The sequence below is a fragment of the Pterocles gutturalis genome, unplaced genomic scaffold (assembly GCF_000699245.1).
Source record: "Pterocles gutturalis isolate BGI_N339 unplaced genomic scaffold, ASM69924v1 scaffold25602, whole genome shotgun sequence".
Classification (NCBI taxonomy): Eukaryota; Metazoa; Chordata; class Aves; order Pterocliformes; family Pteroclidae; genus Pterocles; species Pterocles gutturalis.
The window spans coordinates 19,944-44,208 of record NW_010116183.1 but is presented as its reverse complement, the minus strand read 5'-3'; the positions used below and the strand labels follow the sequence as shown (position 1 = coordinate 44,208).

General features: G+C 39.4%; 1 protein-coding gene across 1 annotated transcript; it reads right to left on the bottom strand.

The window, feature by feature from the left end:
• Positions 1–589: 589 nt before the first annotated feature.
• CA1 (carbonic anhydrase I) lies at positions 590–22,105 on the bottom strand. Its single transcript, XM_010075441.1, has 9 exons — positions 22,069–22,105; positions 21,662–21,859; positions 20,412–20,530; positions 18,403–18,498; positions 17,502–17,564; positions 16,373–16,528; positions 15,138–15,236; positions 2,147–2,233; positions 590–739 (listed from the first exon to the last, which is right to left on the bottom strand). Exons 1-9 carry the CDS (start codon positions 22,103–22,105, stop codon positions 590–592), a joined length of 1,005 nt encoding a protein of 334 aa, XP_010073743.1.
• Positions 22,106–24,265: the final 2,160 nt, after the last annotated feature.

The following is a 24,265-nucleotide window of genomic DNA, read 5'->3' as shown; positions in this document are numbered from 1 at the left end:
AGGTACTGGCTGCAGTTCTGCTGTCATAGCTGAACTTGGGTGGTTGCACTTACATTCCAAGACCAAAGATAGCATCTAGAGCAAGCCAAAGAAAACAGAATCAAGTCAATATCTAATAAAAGATCAGCCCTCAATAGCAATGTGTTGAACTCTCTGTCTTTAGGAATTGACTTAAGCCTGTGTTTATCTCAGGAGCTTTTGTTATCTGAATACAATTGTTTCTTTTATGCCAAATTTTTTGTTTGTTTTTAATGAACTTGCCATAGGATGTAGCTTAATATAGGATTAGATTTACCCTCAGACAGTGAGAACTACATAGTGAAACCAGTGCTACCTGAAAGAGGCAGCTAGATGTTTCTCGGGCAGTGACAACCACCAACCTCTTATTCTGACCAAACTCATCTTCCATGGCTGCTCCCCATGAATTTTCTTTTTTATAGGTTTTATAAAATGTGCCTCTTGTCTCAATAGATGTTTTGTTCTTAGATGGACAGATAAGAGGGAAATAACAAACAGGATTGACTTTATATACCTTCTTATAACTGAATAAATTACACATAGAGACATAGATATTTTAGCTTAGTTTAAGTTAGGTGGATTTTTTGTCTTCTTCTTCCCAGATGATAGCTACTATTGCTGCAAGGCTTCTCAATGCCTTCTGAATGTTTTCTGAAGGAAAGAACACAAATAGACCATGGGAGACATAAAAGGCATTTGCCAGCGGCAGCAGGTACAAGTACTAACCAAAGGGGAAAAACCAGCAGGTGCTTTTTGTTTTCTGGGATAGGGAGAAGAATTCATCTGGAAAGACCTCAGACTGGTTCTTTCTGAATGAGGAGATGCAGAAAGTGTGCATGCAGAGAGCGGGAGTGTGTTGTGTGTTTTCACACCCTTTTTTTAGACTTAGTGTTGGATCTGATATATTTCCCTGTCATCTGAGTAGCTGCAGAACATGAAGAAAATCTTTACAAATTGCACGAAGGTTATAAAGTTTGTTTGCCTCAGAAAAGAAAGTAATAAGGCTACTGCTTCATGTCAGAGACAAAAGTTTTACATATTTTTTACATATTGAATACAGTGGAGTTGATCCAGTGCTTTGATATTTATAAAGATTTTATCAAAATAAAAAATGGATTTTATGAATGTGTCTTGTATTTTCTATTGAAGAGATTAAAGTTTTACAGAGAAGGCTGCAGTTTTATAACTTGCACCTGCAGCTCTAGTTTTGGAAAAAATTGTCACCCCTTGTTTGAAGTCTGTCTTTTGGCAGTGTAGTACAAGATATCTTTTTTATATTCCAAGTAAAATGTCTTAGACAGTGGTAAGACATGCAGTCAATTGTACATAAATTTTCTGATAGTGCTTTTTGAACTATTGACCATTTTTATAGAGTTATGTGAATAAGTTTTAGAAGGAGACATAATTCACAGTAATTCTCCTAATGTGGAGATGTTCACGTTAGATTGTCCTAGCGTGGTACTGCATCTGGGCTTAAAGCTGGTGGTGGCATCTGAACAAGACTAGAAATGCTCAGTTGCCTGAAATCCTTTGGGAACAGTTTCCCAGGTATCTGCTGCAACTGTAAGGTGAGAGCATGGACCCAGTCTTGGCACTGAGCACTTGGTCGCATCCTCAGTCACTAACTTACCCTATGCCCAAGCTGTGCTGAACCTCAACCAAACTATGTGATGTGCTCCCAGGAATTAAACCTCAAGTGTGGGCTCTCTGCTGTACTAAGATGACTCTAGAGCAGACAATGCTAGGATACATCATCACCCCTCCCAGCTGCAGGTCTCCAATCAACTGTTTCCCCTCTGACACACTTGGAGCCTTTATACCAAGAAGAATGGAGTGCTCAGTGACCAAAAATCATATAGGGGATTTGCTGAAAACAGTAGCTGTCAAGAATCGTATAAGGCTGGATGGTTGGTCACCCATAAACTTCTTTCGGAATTACACAGACTGCAGTAGAGCCTTGGGGTCAGCTCTGCTGCTTTTGGCACAGGAGGGAAGTAGTGCACTCAGCTGGGAATTTTATTTATGTCAAAGAAGAAACCTGGGAAGTAGCTGTCTGTCTTTCTGGAGTACAGTGGGCTGAAGACCAGGCAGGCGTCTGTTTGCTGCCACACACCCACTTGCTACATACCTGCGCTTTCTCTGCCCCTGCAGAGATTTGTCTCTCTGTTGCTTCAGCAACCACGACTTTGCTGACCTTCCAGATATGAACTGGGACCTAAAAGAATTCAGGGAATCAATTCCTGGAAAAAAACTCAAGTCTTCCAAATACTCAATTCTAAAATAGTTTCACTGAAAAAAGTGGAATACTAATAAAGTAACATAATAGAAAGAAATATGTAATACATTTTTAATAAACTTAATGGAAAGGAAATTTGGGATTGAAATTCTTGTAGCTTTAGGTAGGGAAGAAGCAGATTGCTAGAGATAAATCTTGCCTACCCTTCAGATGTTAGAAGTTTCAAATAATTGAGGGACTTAGAGCACCTGCAGGTTGCAGCCTCTGCACAAAGGTAGGAATGCCAGAGGAATGCTGCTCTAGGGAAGTTTGTTTCTTTTATAATCTAATAAGAAGCATAAAAATTCATTGTGACAATCTCCTTTATCAATCTGCTGATAGAGAGACGCCATCTACCTTCTGGCCTAACTGTTATATTTTGTTGTTCCACCCCACAGGCTGATCTTGCTTTGTGGTTTTAGCTGTGGAGTAGAGTTTGATCCATTTTTGTTTTTAATTCTAATTTCTTACCTGTGCTAATTTTCTTTGATTCTTTTTTCCTGGCATCTCTTTGAGACTTAGGATAAAAACCTTAACTTATAAAGCATCCTACAAAAATCCAGTAGCACTATGTTTCCACCAATGTTTTGCACATATAAATAACCTGCTTGTTTTTCAAGTCTTATTGTTTGTACAGATTTAGCCTAACATAGATTTGGTCCTTGACTTGATCTCTTAATCTGTTAATTCTATACTTTTTATTCATGAAGTTCTTCCTCTGTGGACAGATGGCCTTTTCTGGGTGTCTGTGATCTTCGTGAGAGGGGAGATAACGATAAAGTGCTTAAACAAAAATGTTTCTAAATTAATGTTTTGTTTCCTATTTCCATCAACCTCTCCATCATTCATGCCAAGTACGAGTTTTCACTGTGGTGAAACATTCACATGTGTGATCTGTGTTGGCTTCTCTTGTGCAGCAGAATTTGGGGACAGGAGACATCTCCAACAGGAGAGCACTCGATTGCGCTGATGTGCCGTACAGTCAATTCCTGTGTCATTTCTATTTTATCAAATTTCACTCACATACTTGGGTAGATAAATTTGAATAATTTGTAGATGCTCCTGACAGTTTCAGGTTTTGGATTTAAATTGTACAGGTTGCACGCAACAGGTGATGGATGAAACATATTTTCTGTGAATTTAGGTTTTTTTACTGTCTCTGATTTGAAAATATTTTGAATAAAGCATCAGCATGATAAATGCCAACAATTTGCTTCCAGTTTTCTCTTTTCTACAACTGTGTGAACAGAAATATGGTCTCAATGACATAAAGTTTTAAAAAACAATGCTTTGGTCGTTTTGAGGGAAAAAAGGTGCCCCATCATCCTTGGTGCTTTCTAGACAGTCTGCTTTTGATTTCTGTTTTCCCCTTTCCCTGTTTAAACTCCAGCTTCCTATGTATTTTGTGATTTCATGAATAAACAGTTTACCTGGAAATTACTAATGGTCTCGGCATCAAAACTCATATTTCAATACCGTTTGTAAATTCTCATGGTTATGCAGAAAGCATAAGTACCTATGTATGAATAGCTTAAAGAATGCTGTGTCCACAGGTCTGCAGATGGCAGCAGCAATCCAAAAATTGCTAAAGATTATTTAAATAGTATTTCAGTTACCTATTTCATTGCAAATATTACAAATAAAAGCAATATCTTACTAATAGATGAAGCTAGATAATATGAGAGTCATGGTACTGTGATATTCAACAACACATTTAATTTTGAAATCTATTAAAAATGTCTGCAGAGACTAGCCAAAGAACTTCCAGCCTGTTGGCCCAAAGCCCAAAAGAAACCTTGAATCTGACAAAATAGTTTAGTTCATCTTCATGACTGGTTCAGGGGAACTCCGTAAGAACAAAACCAGAAGCAACGCCCAGAACAAAGCCCTTCACAAATGTTTGCTGCAGCAATCCTGTTTGACTGACTTACTTTTGAACTGGCTGATACATAGCCATAACCATGTATGGCAATATCAAAGCAAAACAGTGTGTTAATTAACATTATTTGAGAAGCTGTAACATGGTGTGTAGTGTTTTCAGCAAGTATCCTGAGCAAATCTTTGAAATACTCTCTTCTGTACTCACAGTATGATGGTGTTAATGTAATTACTCTTCCTACATATTGTTCCTAAAATATTTAGCAACTGGACTGTCTATATATATTCTTTATCTATATATGTTTATCCGTATATACATGATATACTGTATACGTTCTGTATGTGTGTCTATACACATATACATTGTAAAATATACAGGAAGAGCTAGAGGATGACTCTAGAGCACAGCAGATTCTGAAGCCTCCTGAAGCCTGCAGACAAGGTTCTGTGCCCAGAGAGGCTTCACTCAACCAAAAAGTGACTTGTTGAGGCGTCCCTGTCATTAGTGGGGGGGTTGGAACTAGATGATCTCTAAGGTCTCTTCCAGCCCTAACCATTCTAGGATTCTATGATTTTTGGTGTGTGGATGGTGTCAGTGATAGCTACATTCAATAGGTAGTTATGTGGCACACTAAATATGTCAAGAAAATGCTACCTCAGCAGAAGTTGTGTCTACTGGATGTTGGAGATGCCCAGCACTTTTACATGCAGTGCCAAATGGTGCTGATGATACAAAATCTTGTTCTGTTTTGACATATACTCTGGAGGTAGATGGGTGATTGATTGAGGACAGGGATATTGGGTTTGAAAAGATGATAACAGACTAAACTATATTCAATAATCTAAAACGTTGAACTGACTGTGAACAACTGAGTGGTGAGATGTGAAGATGAAGAAAAATGCTGAAGATAAGGGCATGAAGACCTAAAATGTTCTTTTTTCTGAAAGAGGCCCTTTGCAGATTGCTTTTGCCAGTAGATGTCACTGTAAATAAGGCGATGGTCTGGGTGTCACCTTCACGCTGACAGCCTGAATAACATGCACAGTGTCCTGAAGTCTCAGCCTGTGGAAGAGGAGTATGTAATATAACCCACATACTGAAGATGTGCTGTTGATTGTGACTTACTCCCTTTCTTAAAAGTGAAACAAGGATTATGAAAAAAAGGATACTTTCAGATACATAACAAAAGACATTCAGATTTAAAAGATCATATTTAAGTGAACCTGTGCATTTAAATGCTCTCCTGTTTTCCACAAGAAATTACCATCCCACAGTTCCACACATGCCTAAAAACCGTATGCCAGAAACAGCCACTATAGGAGCAAATTCAGTTTTTTCTGTGTTATCTTCCAGCTGGAAGTTTCCCCAGTTGTTTAAAAAAGGGTATTGAAGTCATGTGTGTACAGGGAGCCCAGACTGTGCAGGGCCTCGACACTGCTACCAAGCAGGCTCTGCAGGTCCAGCATGGTCTGGCTTAGCTGGGCTTCCCTGAGCTCATGGAAAGCCTCCGGGCAGAGCATGGGCAGCAGGTCAGACTGTGCTGGTGCCTGAAGCTCTGCGAGCAAGCCCCATGCAAAGACAAATTCACACATGCAGTAAGCACAACTGAGTGCATGCAATCATCATTGAGCAGGTTTTTTGCAAAGGGAACAGTAAAGATTCATATAGAAAATCTGACCACTTATTTAAAAGCAGTTTCTGCTTCAGTTTCCTGATTGATTCAGGTGACTGGTGGTGCTCATTTCAGCCATGGCACCACTCCCGGTTCATTTTCTATGTGAGGCTCTGGAAAGCGCTTGCCAGCCTGTCTCTCTCAGTTATAACTAAGTATCACTGCTAGGACTCAAGGCAGGCTTCTTGGTTCACACAAGCACACTGCAAAACCATGTTAACTGGAAATAGATCCCTGTGATTACAAAAAGATGGAAGTTGTAATTATGGACAGGAAAATACACTACCAAAATATTTTCTGGCCTGCTATTTACTTTTTTTTGTTTTATTGGATAACTCATTTTAACTGATCCGGATTTCACCCTCTGCATCTGTGTACAGAGCACTGGGTTATGGCAATCAGGAAGCAATCTAGTAATCTAGTCCTGCAATGTGGCCATTTAATAGCAGAGTGGGAACACCCAGGGTATCAGAGCTGAACAGCACTTGGGTATACACACTCCTTTAGGTGTGATACTGCTTAAATAATACAGAAGTCTCATGACTGTGCTTCACTTTTCCCTAGTGACTCATATGGGTGTGTTGCATCATCACAATGTGTTCCAGGGTGTTTGTAGAGTCCCTTGCACAAAACTCCTGCTAAAATGGGTTGTGATTAAACAAATGATTACACTGAAGAATTTTCTCTTGCATCTTGCATCCAGTAATTTATGGAAGAGGAAAATGTGCCTGACTGAACTGCTTTGTACTGAAAAAGAGAAAGCTCCGTTTCTTTGTCTGAAAAGTGTGTATTGCTGTTTAGTTGTGCTTTACATGCTGTTACTTATGTGTCTGGACTGGATTTCTTTTCTGGTGTGGCTTAAGGCTATATTCAGCCTCTTCGAAGTCAGTAGTCATCCCAGTCTGGGCACTAGGTCAACTATTCAGCATGCAGGTCTTTGAGTGCTAAGATGTGCTTCACTTGTAGTACTTAGCACTCTTGCATTGGTAGGCAACTGTACAAACATTTGCTAATGCTTCTTACTGGTGCTAAGAATTATTTTCTCATTTGGCAAGGAAAAACTACCCAACCAAGGTATAAAACCACTAGCCAAATGAGTGGCTACATAGTTAAAAAGAAATAATTTAGTTGCATATTCTTCTTGCTATCACTTTATTTTCTGCGTTTACAGAGAGGCATAATATCACACCCACAATGTAAGTGCTACCCAGTTACAACGGTGAAGAGTTCATATTAAAGAAACGTGTAGCCAGTTCAAAGCCTGCCCATGAGGGCACTGGCAGAGGCAATAGGGATCCCTCAGGCTGAGCAGGGAAAAGCCACCTACTTTTTGAATGAGTCTGCTACCTATCAACAATCTTTGCTTTTCCAGAGGGAAATCAAGTGTATCTGCTGTGTTTTGCGATGAACTTGATAGCTGTGCCTATTGTGGTAAACAAAACAAGCCAGGGGCCACTTTCTGGTCCTGGAACAAGGGCCTTACTATACCCTGTGCTATACTATACCCAGAGAGCTCTAGCTAACATTTGCCAGACCACACTAGGGAGCTTCCACTTGACCATGACGAAGTCCTGTCCCTCTCCAGTTGCTGTATGGGCACAGCAAACACTTCTGGTGTGTGCTAGGAATGCCATGTGCAGCAATGTGATCCAGGGCTTCACCAGCACCTCTCTTCTTTCGGAATCCCGTTGGAGCGGCTGTGTGACACCTTGTCCCCACTCAGTCTGGACACTTAAGTCTCCGTAAGCTGGCTGCAGTGTGGGCACCACTGCACACAGCATTCCGGCACAACAGTGGTATTTAGATGTCTCATAAACGAGAGAGGCAGGCTGGCATCCGCTTTCTGGAGTTCTCTACTGAATTTAGCCACTGGCATTCATCCTAAGGTTCGTTATAGGTGCCAAAATGCATCTTCTGAATCCTATTGTATGCCTTTCTTGTGCCTCTCCTTATTTGCAAAATGAGCGCATTCATGCTTATTCCGTTCATTAGTCTGTTGTCTTTCAGCAGAAATTCAAGATTTTTGTGACTTTTGTGTCACAGAAGCCAGCACATAAGTGAATACTGATTTAACTAGGGAAACAGCCACTGCCTTTGTTAGGTATGTGGTCAAACTAGAACCAACTGGTCCTGTGGTCAAAGCCAGGAGCATGCGGGTGAGATTAAGGATGATAGGAGCAACTGGAAACTGAGCCCCCTCTTCTTTCTCTATGAGGAAAGAGAGACCTTCTCGTTTGCAGCCTTGAAAACTGGATGCGTAGCAGGAGCTGACTTTAGACCAGGGGTAGGTCACATATCTGTCTCAGGGAGAACAGTGGAAGGTGTTTTTGGAAAGCTTTGTTTTAATGTTAGGTGTAGTCTAGGGGACGGAGCTACCTCTAGCATGGGAGCCCTGGACAGAAACTGTTCTGTTTCTAATTTTGCACCACTTTTCTTTGTGGCTTTGCAGTAGTCACATCACATTAGTATTTTCAAACTGGTACTTAATGCCTTGTTTAGGCATTTAAAAAGAAGCTTTTAATTTCCTTGAAGCACTGACTACCTATCTCCTAGTTAATGGAAGCTCCAGCTCTGTGGCAACCTGGGTCACTTCTGTTGTGATGTTTGTAGATTTCAAAGCATAACTTTTGGGAACATGGGCTCAGGAATAGCTGCTGAATCTTATCATTAGTCTAACCATCCCATTGGAATAACTGTATCCCTGTATGCTTGCAGATCTACAGATGAACATGAATATGAATACTGTATATGTCACAGCCTTGAACACAATTAGGTTTTAATATACTCCTTTATGCTTACAATATTGTTCTGTTGAATCATTTATTCGAATGCAATCTATGCTCCTTTCACAACTGGCCAACTTGCTGTATTATCACAGAAATGAGATTGCAGAAACAGGTCTAGAACTTGATCTCCTGTATGTAAGTGTCTGGTTTTGCAACTGCTTGAGCTAAACATTTGTTCTCCACCTCCCTCTCATCAATCAGATACGCTCAAATGAGTTAAAATGTCACTCGAAGAAGGAAATATGCACACAACAAATACTTGGAAGGAGGGCTAAAGGATCACAGGACAGGTCATCGATGTTCATACCAGGGAAAAGTAGGAGGCCAGAAGCAGGGTATGATGAGTGAAATAGGAAACAATTCAGTAGGTCTTGGCAGAGCTTTCCTTTGCAGTAATTATCTAAAGCTGTCTGGAGGCTTTCCCTGGAGCATTTCTCTCCCTTGACCCAATTACAAAAGAACCCATGTTACAAACTTTGCTGTGGGATGTGTAATGGAAATGCAAAATGCAATATCATTAGCTGGCAGCCTTGTAAAATCCTGCCGAATGTTAATCCCACAGGTCTTGTTCAAAGGCTGAAAGCACTCTGAGTTGTTGGAGTGTGACCATTTCAGGCATTCCTCTTGCATATGTGCCTTTTCACAGACAGAAGACACAATGGCTTCATTGGACCATGGCTCCAAAGTATGTTGCCTTTGCAGAAATGGTCTATATGGCTCCATGAAGATAATTAAGAGAGAAGGTTCTGTGAAAGGATATTAGACCTCACTTCATAGCAGCGCAGATCAATGGAAGAGCGCACAGTTTGGTGAGGGAAGGAAGGGGACGTGCAGAACTGGCCTCCCCCAGAGGACTGCAGGGAAGCCCAATTGCTTGCACAGCGGTGGCTGTGGATGGCCCCCTCCTTGCCCTTCCTCATGGGGAATCTCCTGATAAGACAGGGGTGGTCCTACTGCATCAGCTGCTGGCAGCTTTTTGTGCCACTACTACCAGATCTGTCCTAACACAGTTTTCAAGGATAAATCTAAATGTTTCCTGACGGCACATTTTTGGCGTGCCAAGGGTGAGTGTCTCCTTATCATGAGGAAGCAGTTTGGTTACAAGAGGTGGCCCAGATGACCAGATTGCCCCGGCCCTCAGCTCTCTCCTGATTAACACCCTCCAGCTGAAGGAGCGAGTTTACAGCAGGGCAGGAGGAGGGTATGTCCAGAGGGACCATTTATAAAAGTATTGGCAGTGCATGGCTTTGTCTTTTGTATTGACTGGTGTCTCAGAAAAAGCACATCCACGTGCCTCCAGGATTCCTGTGCAGATCTGGTGGTTTTGTGACCAAAAGGTGACAAACGCTGCTTAAGAAACTGTTCTACCCAAGGCTGACAAAGTCAGCGCTGCTCTGTGTGGGGTGAGCCCGGCGCCCGCAGGCTCTGCTGGGGCTGAGTTCAGTGACACGGCTGCAGCCGGGGCCTGGCCCAGGTCTCACACAGGCCTGTCCCCAGCCATGCTCCGTGGCAGCGTTTTGGCGGATTCACGCTGCCCCCTGCCCCCCCGTATCTGTTTACTGAGGCGTTGTGGCTCCAGCAGCCGTGTCCTGCTGAGCAACATGCGCTAAGGGCCGCTGGGCGTGCGACGTGCTCTGTCACCCCTCATCCATCCTCAGGTTTCTCTTGCTTGGGCAGAATGGATTTAAGCTCACGGGTGTCCTGAGGAGGGGTAAATGATGTTCAATGGGTACATGAGGAATGAAGCCAATTCAGGGTGGGAACAGAGAGGGGCTTTCCCCAGCTTGCTCTTAAATTGCCACCCTGGAGTGTGTGTGTGTATTTACGAGAAATTAAGCAGAGGCTACACATTGGCTGATACAGTGAATATCAGGGATAAGATACTCCAGCCTCTGGATTTCTCAGATTTATCCAAATGCAAGCAGGGGCTCTCCACAGACAAAATGGGAAGTGGACGTAATGGATATCTAAAAGGGAATCATCAGGTGGGGATAGTTTGGTGGTGAGGGAAGCACTCATTTCAGGCTGCAAGAACAGAAAGTGCTGCTGCTGTCACTGCTCCCAAAATGGCACAGCTTGGTCCTGCATCCGCTCGGGCTCTGCAAGCCCCAGCAGGCGAGCCCTGTGGCAGCACCATGCTTTGCTCCTCTGCTGGAAGCCACCAGGATGCCTTGGGGATGAAGGGCAACGGTTCCCTCAGGGGAGCAGGTGCCTTGTTGTCACCCAGGCTCCTTTAGCACCCTTCTGAGAGGAACCTTACACCTTTGGCTGACTTAGTGCTGCAACGGAGAGCTCTTAAACAAATTAGTCACAGTTTACTGTACTGGTATGAACACAGTCCTACACATACACTATTTAAGCTGACTTGGCTCTAGCTACACTATGGTGAACTTTGTGATGCAGTTTAGTTTGTTGATTTAAAAGTTTTTATGGTGTGAGCTCTTAGTTACTCAGAGCATTGCAAGACTTAATGGCTTAAGCAGTCAAAAAATAAATGCATTTTATTTTAGTTCTGTGTTAATGCAGAAAAACTTGACTAAGGCATGCAAGGAATCTATAATACATTACCATAACATAGGCAGCAGTACACCATTAATCCTGGTGGGTTTTTTTCAGCAATTTTTTCCTTTTCTTTGATAGATAACACAATCAAGATGTTCAGAATAACTAGAGAATGTGTTGCTTTTGACAAGCAGTTTCACTTGAAAAACAATTTTTAAAGTTTCAAGATGTAGCATTACATCTGGACAGCTTCTAAATGGTCTACTGCTACTGACTTCAGTTTTAAGTAGTTTCTTCTGCCGCCCAGCATAGTTGCTAGCTGCTTCCAAGCCCTGCATTTCCCATCCTGTGCCACGGGGCTTGCTCAGCACTGCAGCCCTCCATTGCTGTGCCTGTTATAGATGGGATTAGAGATGCAGAGGATTCCCAGAAAGTTCTATAAAAGAAATGAGAGTTCTTGTACAAGGTAGATCTTTTCCAAAAGATCTACAGACCCTACAGTAAAATCCCTAAGCTGTATCAGGAGCTATTAACTAGGCCTCCTCAGGCTATCTCATCTATAGGTTTTATTTAGGCTTTCTCAAAGCACACTTATCAGTTGACACCTTTGTAGTTATAACAGTACACTTCTTCACTCCACGTGAGGGAAAAGTTGAATTAGGAAAGATTTTCTAAATAAAAAATGAATGTGGAACATTAACCAATCCAGTTTTGTCTTATAACCCAAACAAAGAAGTCTTTGTTAATGCACCCAGCAGAGATCAAGATGGAAGGAGTTGCTGGAGCCAGACCTGAAGCCCATTCTGCTGATCAGATGCTAAATGCTATTTGTTAACTACTTTTTCACAGCTGTGGAGCTACACAAGGGAACTTTACTTTAGCAGAGTTACTGTATTTTGAAAGTCTTTGCAAGATGAGGAGAAGCTTAGCAGAAGTTCTCTGGATGAGTTGTGCCTGTTTTCCTGTCATTTGGGACTAAAGGTGATTTACTGTAGGGTTCGGCTACTGATGCACAGCACAAAGATAGCAATGTTTTTACATACAGATAAAATATTAAGCAGCAAATGAGAAAACTACTCATTCTGGTAAAAGGCAAAAATGGTATTCTTAAAATAAGACTAAAAATATCTATGTTTTTCTGGGTAATTTCCTCAATTCTTTGTCATTGAGAAATCACCCATTCAAACTGGTCTAGTGGGTAATTTTCCTTTCCATCTCTTTTATATTGCCAGCAAGTGTCAATATAGCTTTATGTACTAAATAAAAACCTGTTTGTGTTTTGTTCTCTTTCTTTGCTATAAAGATAAGAGATCTCTCCTTCACTGCTAGTCAAAGTCTAGAGAGACTGTGAAATGAGTTTGGATTTCCTTGATCAAGTCAAGGACATTTCCTTTGCCTTACTGTTTCCTAGACTATGAATTGTGATTCATTTTTTTGGTTGTCATGATCAGATTATTTTTACAGTTTTTCCTACTTGATGTTTTCACTTGTATTTTGTTAAAGTAATTTTCTGAAGTAGTTACACAAAAAGAAGCAGGATGAAGTAATTGATGTTGGACACGAACTTGAGACAAACCAGCAGAACCAGCTGCCTGCTTCTTGTCATCTTTCTGCACACATGCAAAGGTCTCCAACTGATTGAACAGCTCTACAGCTCAGGCCCACTCTAACTCAGAGAAATTACAAGATATAGCTTAGGATACTAGTTAGAGAGCTTTTTAAAGAGACTCTGAATGAAACAGCTCTGTATACTGCTTAACAGATTTGTTCCCATTTCTCAAACATGTGCCTGTTGTGATCTATTTGTGAAGTTTCATTTTTTTGCCATCACAAGGAAGATGCCTCCTCTGAAACCAGTCAAATTGATATAGCTGTGTCTCTGTTCTCACTTTTCCCTTAAGCACCATCAGATTTTTTCTGGAGAACTGAGAGGTGTGAGAATGGTTATCTTTCTGTTCCAGGCAGTTAAAGGGATGATGCAGTTCACAGAATCATAGAATCATAGAATGGTTTGGGTTGGAAGGGACCTTAAAGATCATCTAGTTCCAACCCCCCTGTTGTTGCACTAAGACAGAGACAAGTGATGTGGTTTCAGGATCGCTCATTAAGAAAGTATCAATTACCTGAGGGAATTATTGGCCTCTTTGTAATTCTTTTTGTAAGCTTATGAACAGAACGAGGCATTTTACTAGCTTTGCTTAATAAGGTAATAGGAATAGGTATTGCTGATGAGGGTGGCAGGAATGTCTGACTGAATGTTGATTTGTCTGCTTGTTAATTATCACCGAAGTGGAGACTGCTTTTGAATACTGAGCTACTCATTCCCGTACTCATGGGTGAGCTCCCATTTTGTTCATGATTCTGCACCAGGGACTGATATTATTAGGAATGGAAGCTTTACTGACAAAAGGGAGATTCTTGTTCATAAAGGTGGAGGTCTAAGATTAAGCAGAAGTATTACATTTTAGCTGCCATGTACTTGTTTCTACTTTGTGCTCATACTTCTGTGCTTTCAATTAATGATTTTTCCTTTAGTTCCAAGCTAAGAGAATAAGACTAAATGACCTCTCCTTTTTTTCAGGTGTAAAATGCTTGTGATATCTCAACACTTATTTTGTACAGAAAGCTAGCCACGAATGTGACACCTGTTTTGGAACAGAATAAAGAAAGGTGTTTGACTGGGGCAAGTGATTTGTTTTTCATTTCACATGATCTGGTATGATAATTTTTGCCACTACATTATTGTGGCGAGTCACAGACCAAGGCCTTATTGATCCTGTTGCTGGATACACACACTGGTGAGCTGAAAAGGTGGAGTGTGTCCCACTGAACGCAGCTGACTGGAGCAGAGATGGTATTTTGCATTTGAAGCAATTCAGCTTTTGAATATGTTGGAAACATGGATTTGAAAATTTTCTGTACTTTATAGAGCAAGTGTGAGGAACTGTAAGTGTTTACAGCACTGCGTTTACTATATAGTCAAAGGCATGCAAATGTTAAAGAAGAAACTATACCTATAGTAACTTGTGCTGCAAAACTCCAACAAATAGTAGTCATTTACATAATTTAACGAAGGTACTTTATCATTTCAGTTGGATAACATTTAAGTTACATAATGGGGTCTATTGGAAACCTTGTTTCTGTTTTAATGTCTTATGTTGTTCCTTGGAGAGTCTGATTTTATCTTCTTCAGACCTTTGCCACTTCTGGCTATTAAATAATTCAGTTGTCACTGCTGGAGCCATTTGCAAAGCTGAGTACTGCTCTGCTTGAGAAATAGTGAAACCGATGCCGTTAAGTGTGTGACTTAAATGCACAGACCGACCAAGGTGCTTTATTTTTCTATGGATATATGTCTAATAATTCCTTATTAGATCTGCAGGTGAAATAAAATATCAATTATCAGACAATTTATTTTAAAACACTGTTAGTATAGCACTGTACAATACTGTTTCATTTTAAAATGCTTTCTTTATTTATTTTTAAGCAGGCATGAATCAGCTAAACTAGAAATATAAACCATTTTTATTAGCCAAATCAACAATAACCCATTAGTAATTGCCATTAACAGTAGTAATTTCACTGCAAAAAGCAACAGCCACCTCATACAGTCGTATAAACTCTCCTTGTGGGAAGCTGAGTACTGATTAATTTAACTCTGAACAATTACTTTGCTTCTTATCACCACAGTTTACTTAGTATATCAGAAGGACTGTGAACCTTCATTAAAAATTGTAAAGTACATTTCACTGTTAAAAAAGTCATGCATTAAAACAGATTAGTTGCCTACCACAAAAAGAATATAGATTAATTCCAGTAAAAGCACTAGCTGAATGCCACAGTGGATTACAACAGCTTTTGTCAGGACAGGAATATTGCAGCTAAGAACACAATGCGTGTTCTCATTTTTTTGGTAGATTTTTCTATAGTCTTTGCTTGGATGTGTTGCTCTTGATAAGCAGACTGCTCCAGATTTGCTTTGGTTTTCTGGAATTAGCCTCTCACCACTCTGCCTTTCAGCGGTTGGGGTTGCCGGTGATTGCTCAGTATGGGACAAGGTGCTTCCCCTTCAGCAGAAGACAGGATTGTGCGGAACTGAGCCAGCTAAATGGGGAAAGCAAGGAAGGGACATGTTTATCTTTTCACTTTTATATTGCATGTCAGTGAGAAATTGCTATACTTCCCAATTGACTTTCTTTAAAAAAAAAAAAAAATTAAGCTTTGGCTTTGTAATATTGAAATCCAACTATCACAGAAACTTTCAGACACTGGTACCACTGTGTTATCATCTATGTAAAAAACCTGGGGTTTGATAAATTAAATATATCACCAATTGTGAAAGTAAAAACCAATGCCTTAGAACTAATTCAACTTTGCTTTAAACATTGTTTTTTATGTCAAACTATTTATACTTAATTTCGGCCTCCCATCTATTCAATAGCCCAATTACTAACACCTTGAAAAAATATTAAGGATCTTCATAATACCTAATTTATTTCTACATGCTTTTCATGCTTTTTTTCATGCTTTTTCAAAGATTCAAAGCACTTAATTAGCCTTATCTGGAAAGATATTAATTCAAACACCTGTGGAAGGACAGGTGTCAATAATTTAACTGCATAAGACAATTTCATACAGGTTTAGAACAGAAAGAATACTTACCTTGATAAGGCCAGTGAGGGATATCTAGCTTGTCCTACAGACATTACTAGGAAATTATGCAGTAATAAAGTAATTGGTACATCTCCTAACCACTCTACAATAGCACTGAATCGAAAACTATACCCTGGCTATTTGATCTAGTGGCACATCAGAAAACACCCTGCTCAGGCAGGTTTTTGGCTGAGATTTAACGAGAATATGAATTTCTTTTGGGTAGTCTTGTAGGAATGAAGATTGGAAGAACTCAGCTTTCTGCCTGGCTTCCATTTTGGGAAATGCAGCACCACAGGGAAATTTAATTAATCAAATCGCCTTTCCTGGAGCAATGGAAGCAACTCCATCAATTTGAAGTCATTTTATCTCAATTCCCACAAGACTTCGTAAAATGTGAGTGGTCTGACCCAGCTGAGGCAGAATGATAAGTGCTTATTAAGAGCAATAATGTGGTGTAAAGGTACTACTAATTTTACAGTAAAAACAAGACAAACAAACCTAATAAAATGCAGCAGAACCATGTAAAGTGATAATGTCTCTGAAGCTAAAAGATAAGAAGGGTCTTGTTCCTTGTAATACCGTACCTGCTGTGAGCTGATAGTAATTGGCTCTTTAAGGATAATCCAGATGACACTCTCATGGAGGGGAGGATGAGTCAGAGAGCCATTGTAGGTCCAGTACTCCAAAGATTTAGGCAATAGGCTTGAAGGATCAAAATCAGAAAAGGGAGCTTGCTTACCCTGTGGAAGATACACTGTGTTAATAAAATGCATGAGGAAGATAGGATTTACATCTCAGGCTACAAGGGAGTGTGCTCCTAAATCAGAGGAGGTAATTTCAAAACACTGGTGTTTTCTCACAGCATCAGAGGGGAGTTGCTTGCCCTGGTGATAAATTTGACACTGAGATACATCTACGCTGGCACCACCGACAATGAGCAGTGGTTCTCAAAAAAAAACCAAAAAAAACCCCAAAAAACAACTCCCCAAAATGGTATCAGAGACCAAAGAGTCAGGTTGGGTTTTTTTCCAAAATACTGAACTCCGTGCTCCTGAGCAAGCAAAGCACTTCAGTGTCTAATTGATTTTCAGCTGTCTGTTGAAGCTAAGGGGAGGCTTCACATGTGTTGACAATGTTTGCATGTTCAGGGCCAAAGGCTACATTCTTTTTAAAATCCTTTGGGAGATTCTGTACTGTATTTGTAACACACTTCACTAAAATCCAGATATTCAGATTCTATCTATGCTTATTTTGTGCCTTTTTGAGACACTTAGTGGGGATGGTCATTGCTTTACAAGGCAGCTTAAGAAAAGTGCAATTCTGGTGTTATTTCTCCACCCTTTTTTCCTCTCCTTCAACTGAATGAAACTTCAGTTATTGTGAGGCTGCGCTGGTGGTGGACAACAAGGGTAATTTTAAATAGACAGATGGATGGAAGCATAGGATTAGGTAGGAATCAGGAACTGTGTACTCTTACTCTTACACAATGAGCCCATAGCTGTCTACAGGGTGGATCCCCAACAACACAAAATATCTTATGGGATCCCATAAATTAAAGTCCAGGATCATGCTTTCAGCTCCCACATCTCAACAGCCTCCTTCAGCTGAACCCCTGCATTACTCTCAAGTCTTCAAAAAGGCAGATGAGAGACTGTGTAGATTTTAATTTAACTACTCTGTATATTATTATGATCAGGCAGTGATGATGTTTACCTTAGTCTTTACTGAATCCAAGGCCTTCAAGACAGCCTTCAGGTTTTCATTGCATAAGCCAAGCTGTAAATAAATATTTAAAAATCCTAAATATGTAACAATGGTTTTATTCTAACAGAATCAAGAATAAGAAAATGCTTTATAAATGTTGATTAGTTTAGCTTTGCAAACCCACCATGAACGAGACAGAATTTAGAAATTTTGAGGAAATTACAGGAAGTTTTGCTTCTGTTTTGCAGAGTAATGCAAACAGTAGTGCAAAAATAATCTGTGGTTCAGAAGTAGATGATTGCATTTGGAGAGATGCTTTTGCTGATATCTTTTTTGTAATGTGAACTATGAATAATTATATTCTAGCAGTATATAATAATACATAATATTATTTTATGATATTTCCTCAATATGACAAAGTCCTTAATAATAAAGAATTGTTTCTCTTGCCTCAGTTGGTTTTGAAAGTCTAAATATCTCATGTGCATGGATTCAAGATTTCTTGGAGTTCTGATTTAGAATTTTCTTTTATGACTGATAGAGAGTAATAGCACATGACTCAAACTGTCTTTCTGTGGCAGTTCACATCACTGTTAATGGAGTGGAGAGCAAACACAAATGATGTGAGCATTGCCTGCTACAAAGGTGGATGCAACACCACAAGCTCTCAGTGCTCATGCCTTTAAAGCACAGCTCTTCTTGAAAGATCTGTGGATGAAATGGGTATTTGGGTAAAATGTCCATGTAAAAGCATGGGCAAAGCTGGCAACATGGGCTAAATCAGGATAAGAGTCAAGTTATCTCCACCAATTTAACACAAAGAGGTATTTTTCCTAGTCCTCGTCACTGACTGCAGTTTTGATAAGGAAAGGGAAGAGAGACACATGTTTTCAGTATGTCGGTAACTGACCTCCAGGAAAACAGTGACAATTGCCAAACCATCCGGCTTATCGAAAGCCTCAGCTACAGTTGAATACTTGTCTGCGTTCCAGTGAATGAGATGAAGCTAAAAAGCAATTGACAGGATAATTTTTGCTGGTTCTATTACATAGGAATGCTGCAATTAGAGTAAAATAGTTAGAAACGCCATTCTGCACTCTTAGGGTCTGACCGTGAAACTGAGAATGTGCTTGTGAACGCCTGCAGATTTACGGTGTTCTGCTGAATTGCCTGGCATTGTCAGGACTCATACCCAGGATTTATCTGGGCATAAGCAGAACTGCGCATATTCCTGAAAGCAAGTTAGAGGTAAGTACACAGAGATGTGGAAAATCACAACTTACAAGGGACATGTATTTTTCTAACTCTGCTGCTAACAGTCTGCTGTGCATGCCTTTATTTCCATGTCTTTAAAAATGTAATGCATTAAACAGCATTTTGAGGAGTGTAACCACTTTACTACACATGGTGCAATAGTTACTCACAATAGTCCCATTCACCGCAAAAGATTGATGGTATGGCCATTAACATTATGGCTGTGGATGGTTTATATTCAATATAGATATTTCAACAACTTTTCATTTTTGACAGTATTTGCTTTAATAGAGTTTTGAGGAACTTTTATTCATCCTAGTATGTTGCTTATTATGTCTTGATCTATTTTTCATGTGAAACATAACTTTCAAAAAACTTACAGAACTTGGAAATCATAATTTCTTTAAATGTCTTCTCACCTATGAATATGCTTAGCAATTCCTTAGCAACTCTGTAACTCTGTGGCAACAGTCTAGTCCAGGATTATTTGTATAATATTTCAGCAACATGGTCAGAGAAAATATCAAAACTTCTTAAAATGTAAGGAGGAGATTCTAAAATACAGAGACGGAACATGGACCTTACCATATAATGCACATAATTTAAAAATTCTGATTTAAATCATATTTTAAAATTTTTTTCTGGTATTTTTTACAGCTAAATTCCTGTCTTTTCAACATCTTTACTGTCTCAACGTATTTAAACTATTGATTCAAAGCAAACTAATAAACACTTAATCATGTGCTGCTTAAACACAGCTTAAGTGCACTATCTCTTTACACCAGAAAGCAATTCCAAAGGGACACCCCTTTCTTATTTGGCTGTATCAAATGAGATAGCTTTAGTACTCTCAACAGCGGAAAATTTCCTATTAGGAACATACTTCTGGCTGTGTGTTCCTAATGCCTACATTAAAAATGTATAATCCGTCTCATTAGATTGTCATGTTGTAATGTTCCTAAAATCTAAAAAGCTGCCAAAGATAACATAACATGGATTGAGCATGAATTGTTTGTTGGCATGTTGATGACTATTAGCAGAAAACTAAGATACTGGAAAACAAATAAAAACTCTTACTTTAGGAGTGGTTTTTAATTTTTGTAAAACAGAACCTGCTTCATTATCTGAAGACATTTAATGTACTCGACAGCTGCTGGGGCCCTTACTAGAAAACTCTTTAACCTCCTTCTCTTCATTAATTTCTTCTGGGTTTCCTTCTTATTTGCCATTCTTGAAAAGCCAGAAATAAAAACACCTGGCAGTGATGAGCTTGCCTGTAGCTTTGAGAAGCTCCAGCTACAATTATAGTGGAGCACTGAGTGATCAGACTCTCTACAAGGCAGATGATTTAGTATTAAGCTGAATGTACTCGTACAGCTGACCTTTTTAACATTTAGCAGATGTTACTTTTATACCTGCACCTTTCAGATCTATTTCATTATTTAAATATGGATATAGATTATCTAAATTTAGATTAATAAGTACTGACCACAAAACCCAATTTGCTCTTGCAAAGTCAACTTTGCACATGCAGAGATGGTATTGCCTTTGCAAAATAAAATAATTATTAAAGCTATCTACATATGCTTTTTTCTTTTTCCTAGGAATAATATATATGACCAGACTTTGAAAACTTGACTCTGACTTTTCTTCCATTGACTCTACCTCTGAGGCGTATTTCTTTCCATCCACTGTGTGCTCTGAGCCTTGCTCATCTGTTTGGCCCCAATGGAAATGAAACTGCCGCAATCTGTATGTTCCAGTGAGAGGTCCACCTGTCAGCACTGCAAATGCGTGAAGTAAGGCAAAAACATTAATCAATAAAGTCTTCCTGGAAGGCAAGTTACAGATTTCAAAGATTTTATAATGTGCAAGAAGTTTTCTCCACGTTAACATGTTTTGATATTAGATTATTTTAAAACATTTGGAGAAAAAAACCCAAACCAACAGTTTGTGCAGTTAAGCTGAAGTTATTGAAGGCTTTAATTCTAGGTATGTACATGAGTGCATTGGTTATAGTAAATCTGCATGTCTCCTCAATATGGTTCCAAAATTTGGGTGAAATATGTGTGAATATACCTTCTACTCCAGAGAGAAAACAAAAGAAAAAGTAATGCAGAAAAACAGCAGTTTGCCAGAAACAGTAACTGGATTTTAATAACTGGTAGAAGAAATAGCTCTACCTCAAGGAATTAACTTCCCACTAAAATTTGTATTATTTATGACAAAATTTTAAAGGTCCCTTTCTTCACAGAAATAAAACTTATAGGTACTTGACATCTTCTGAATTCAGATTAGGAGATGCCACAAGTGTATTCAGATGTTATTGACACTGTTTATTGCTCATTATCATTTAATACCTTGCTTACAGGCACATAAATGTGTATTGATTCCCACCGTGGTGATAGGCACCTGTAATTGTGCACGATACTTAGAAATATGTGCCTGGTTTTCTTGCAGCACTTGGAATATTATACATCAGCACAAAGAAATCTCCTCCTTTGCTATGAAGGTAATAAGATTCTCTGAGGATAAATCTCCCATTGCATGTTGTTTAAAAAAAAGCCAAAACACAACTGAATAATTCTGTTTATAAATTCTCCTCCTACTTTCCCGCCCACCCCAAATCTGTGATTATTCTGTAGGTTTCCTACTGGGAAATTACCAGTCCTTCTGCCATTAACACAAGAACACTTCCCAAGAAGTCCTAATTATAAAGAACATAATTTGGATCTTCTGTGACACTTAAATGATGTTGCCAACTAGTATAACAAAATTAGCAAGTATGCCACAATATATATATAAAAATACTCCTGAAAGGCAACTACTCTTGTTTAGTATATAAAGTAGAGAAAAAGAGAATGAAAAAAATAAAATGTCTCTCATCTCCTTCTCCAGATCCCGTTTTTACTAACCTGATTGATTGTCCTTATCCTCAAAATTCACATGGAATGAATGCCCAACATTGACAATCTCTTTGCATGTGGAAGGTTTCCAGGTGATCCGGAGAAGCCCCAGAGATGCATCTTTTTTTACTTCTTTGGTTTTAATATCAATAGGAGATTGACGGTCTCCGTTGGCAATAGGGTACAGCTTGTGCCAGTGGTCAGGTCCTAGGCAAAAAAGATAAATAACTGAAGTTTTCTACTTCAAATTCTGTACTGATACTGAATTCATGACACTTTCCCTTGGAACTAATTGTATACATAATACAGCTACTTGATAAATTAATAATCTATGTAATTCTGAAGAATTTTTATAAGAAAAATAAATAGCAATATATTACAAATAAATCTTATTTTCTGTTAAAGATAGCTTTTACCATTGTTACCTTGATAACTCCAGTTCAAACTTGCCATTTTTTTCTCCTTGCAAGGTGCTGTCTTTAAAAAGAAATGATTGGTGCTGATGAAAGCTGTTAGGACAAGATCTCTGCTTTGATTTTCTTCTGAATTTCTAACCTGCACCTGGGCTTTTATATCCTTGCTTGAACAGTAAAGACGGTAATATTTTCTAACAAATGTTTATTGATTTCATATGATTTCAGAATGGCATGAGAAACTGTGATAAGAGAAAGGATTGTAATAAGGAAACAGTTTACTTTTTGATTCAGTATCTATATTGTCAGATATGAGTTAGATGCCAAATTAAAATGTACATCATTTTAGCTGTTCAAATGTTGTCCAAAGACCTTTACACTAAATCTTCACAATCCAAAGCATAATTATGGTATAAAAATGCAGGCACAGAAAGCAATGGATGGTCAGTCTTTTTGAAAATCCATGTCAATAATTTAAGACATCTATGTTTGGATTTTAGAACATTAATTCTGACAATTACTAAAAACTAATCAATCTCAGTAGCTTTTAGTGGCGGAAACAAGTAACAATGTCAGTGTGCAATAAAATGGTCAATATAATATTAAACACATTATAGAGTAAATATACAGAGTAGCAATGCTCTCACTAATAAAAGAGGAGGTCCAAAGCCTACTAAGTCCTACCATCTTCAGAAGTTTTGGGAATGATCTCAAGCCATTTTTGTGCTGCTGGGAGTCTTCAAGGCAATCCTCTTGGGGACTGACACCTGATTAAGTGCATGATTGAAATCCACCTTTCAAAGTTTTTTTCCTGAAGTAGGTCCTATTTTGTAGTTCAAGAATATTTACACACAATTACCCATTTCTTCAGTAACAAGATACCATGCCCTGACTCTCTGTTTTAAAGCTAAGTTCTAATACATATGGGATTTTGCCTGGCTTAAACTCTGGCTCATACATGCTTAAAAGCAGGATTGTATTTTTAGGACCATATACTTGACAAGTACTGCGGCATAGTTAAATACTTGTGGTATTATCTATATTTGTAACCATTTGAACTGACTGTATGGAGTAAATATTTCTATATGAAATAAGGTTTATCACAGACTGTGTAAGCCTTGCCTTGTCATCCTGCGTTGCAAAAAATGGAGCCTGTTGACATTTTGCTGTTTTTCTTGCAGACTATTCTCAGTAATAGGAAACTACTGATATCTGCCTTTGCACATGTCCACAGCTGACGTCAGGAATTTCAGATACCATTGTGCAAGTAAGGTTCTAACCTGTAAAACTTGTGGCATTGATGCCTAGGAATATGCAACTTTTAGGTGTGTCTCAGTTTGCAAATTTCTGTTAATTTGTTGTTGTCATTGTTCAGAAATTACGTTTTATCGGAATGGAAAATGTTAAAAGGAAAATTACCACCACAAACTTCTGCTGAAAGAGAGACAGCTTCACCTGCTTAGTCCCTGACCAATTTCCTAGTCAGATTACTAAAATGATATCAGTGTTTCAATACATTATGTAATTTCTGCTTGAAGAGAAGGGTTCACAGTTTATGGTCCCTGGGCAACCTTGCTATGTAAACTATGTGAGAAACGAAGACAGGGAACTAATAGATCAGCTGGAAATATTAGGTATGCTGGACCTGGTCAGCTGTTGAGTTGTAGTTCTGTAGCAGGAAGTCTGAAGACCTCAGTAAGCCAGGCGTGCACCAGGCCTTCAGCACCCTGTTGGGGCAAGAGGAACTGGGAGGCCTGCCGCTGCCTCGGCTGCGACGGTCTGAACAGCTGTGATAAATTACTGTCACGTTTAGTGCTGAAACAGACTCAGGCTGGTGTTAGTGACTAAGTTTTGAGGCTTCAGAAACCAAACCTGGCACTAAAAGGATGCAGCCTACTGCTCTGGAGGACCAAGCCATACGGCAGACAGCCCAGAAGCCCCAAAATAAACACCTTCATCCCAGGCACTCAGGACTTGCAGCCTCTCTCGGGCTGCAGGAGAAAACTCAGGGTTTGAGTCCAAGTTACAAGGTTATCAGTAACATAGAAGCGTCCCAGCTTCATGCCTGTCCCCTAGGACAGTTAGGGGTCCTGGAGGGACAGATAAGTCTGGTACATCGGGGCAAAGGTGTTCATGGCTCAAGAGTTTTCCACTTTGAGATTCAGAATTATTTTGAATGTATGGAGGGGAGGGGGATTTA

Coding starts and splice junctions, on each gene's coding strand:
- CA1 (XM_010075441.1), bottom strand. CDS start 22,105: ATGGCAAGTTTGAACTGGAGTTATCAAGGTAACAATG. Junction 16,529..17,501: donor TGGATTCAGTAAAGACTAAG/GTAAACATCATC, acceptor TATCTTCCACAG/GGTAAGCAAGCTCCCTTTTC. Junction 2,234..15,137: donor AACCGCTGAAAGGCAGAGTG/GTGAGAGGCTAA, acceptor GAATTCTTTTAG/GTCCCAGTTCATATCTGGAA.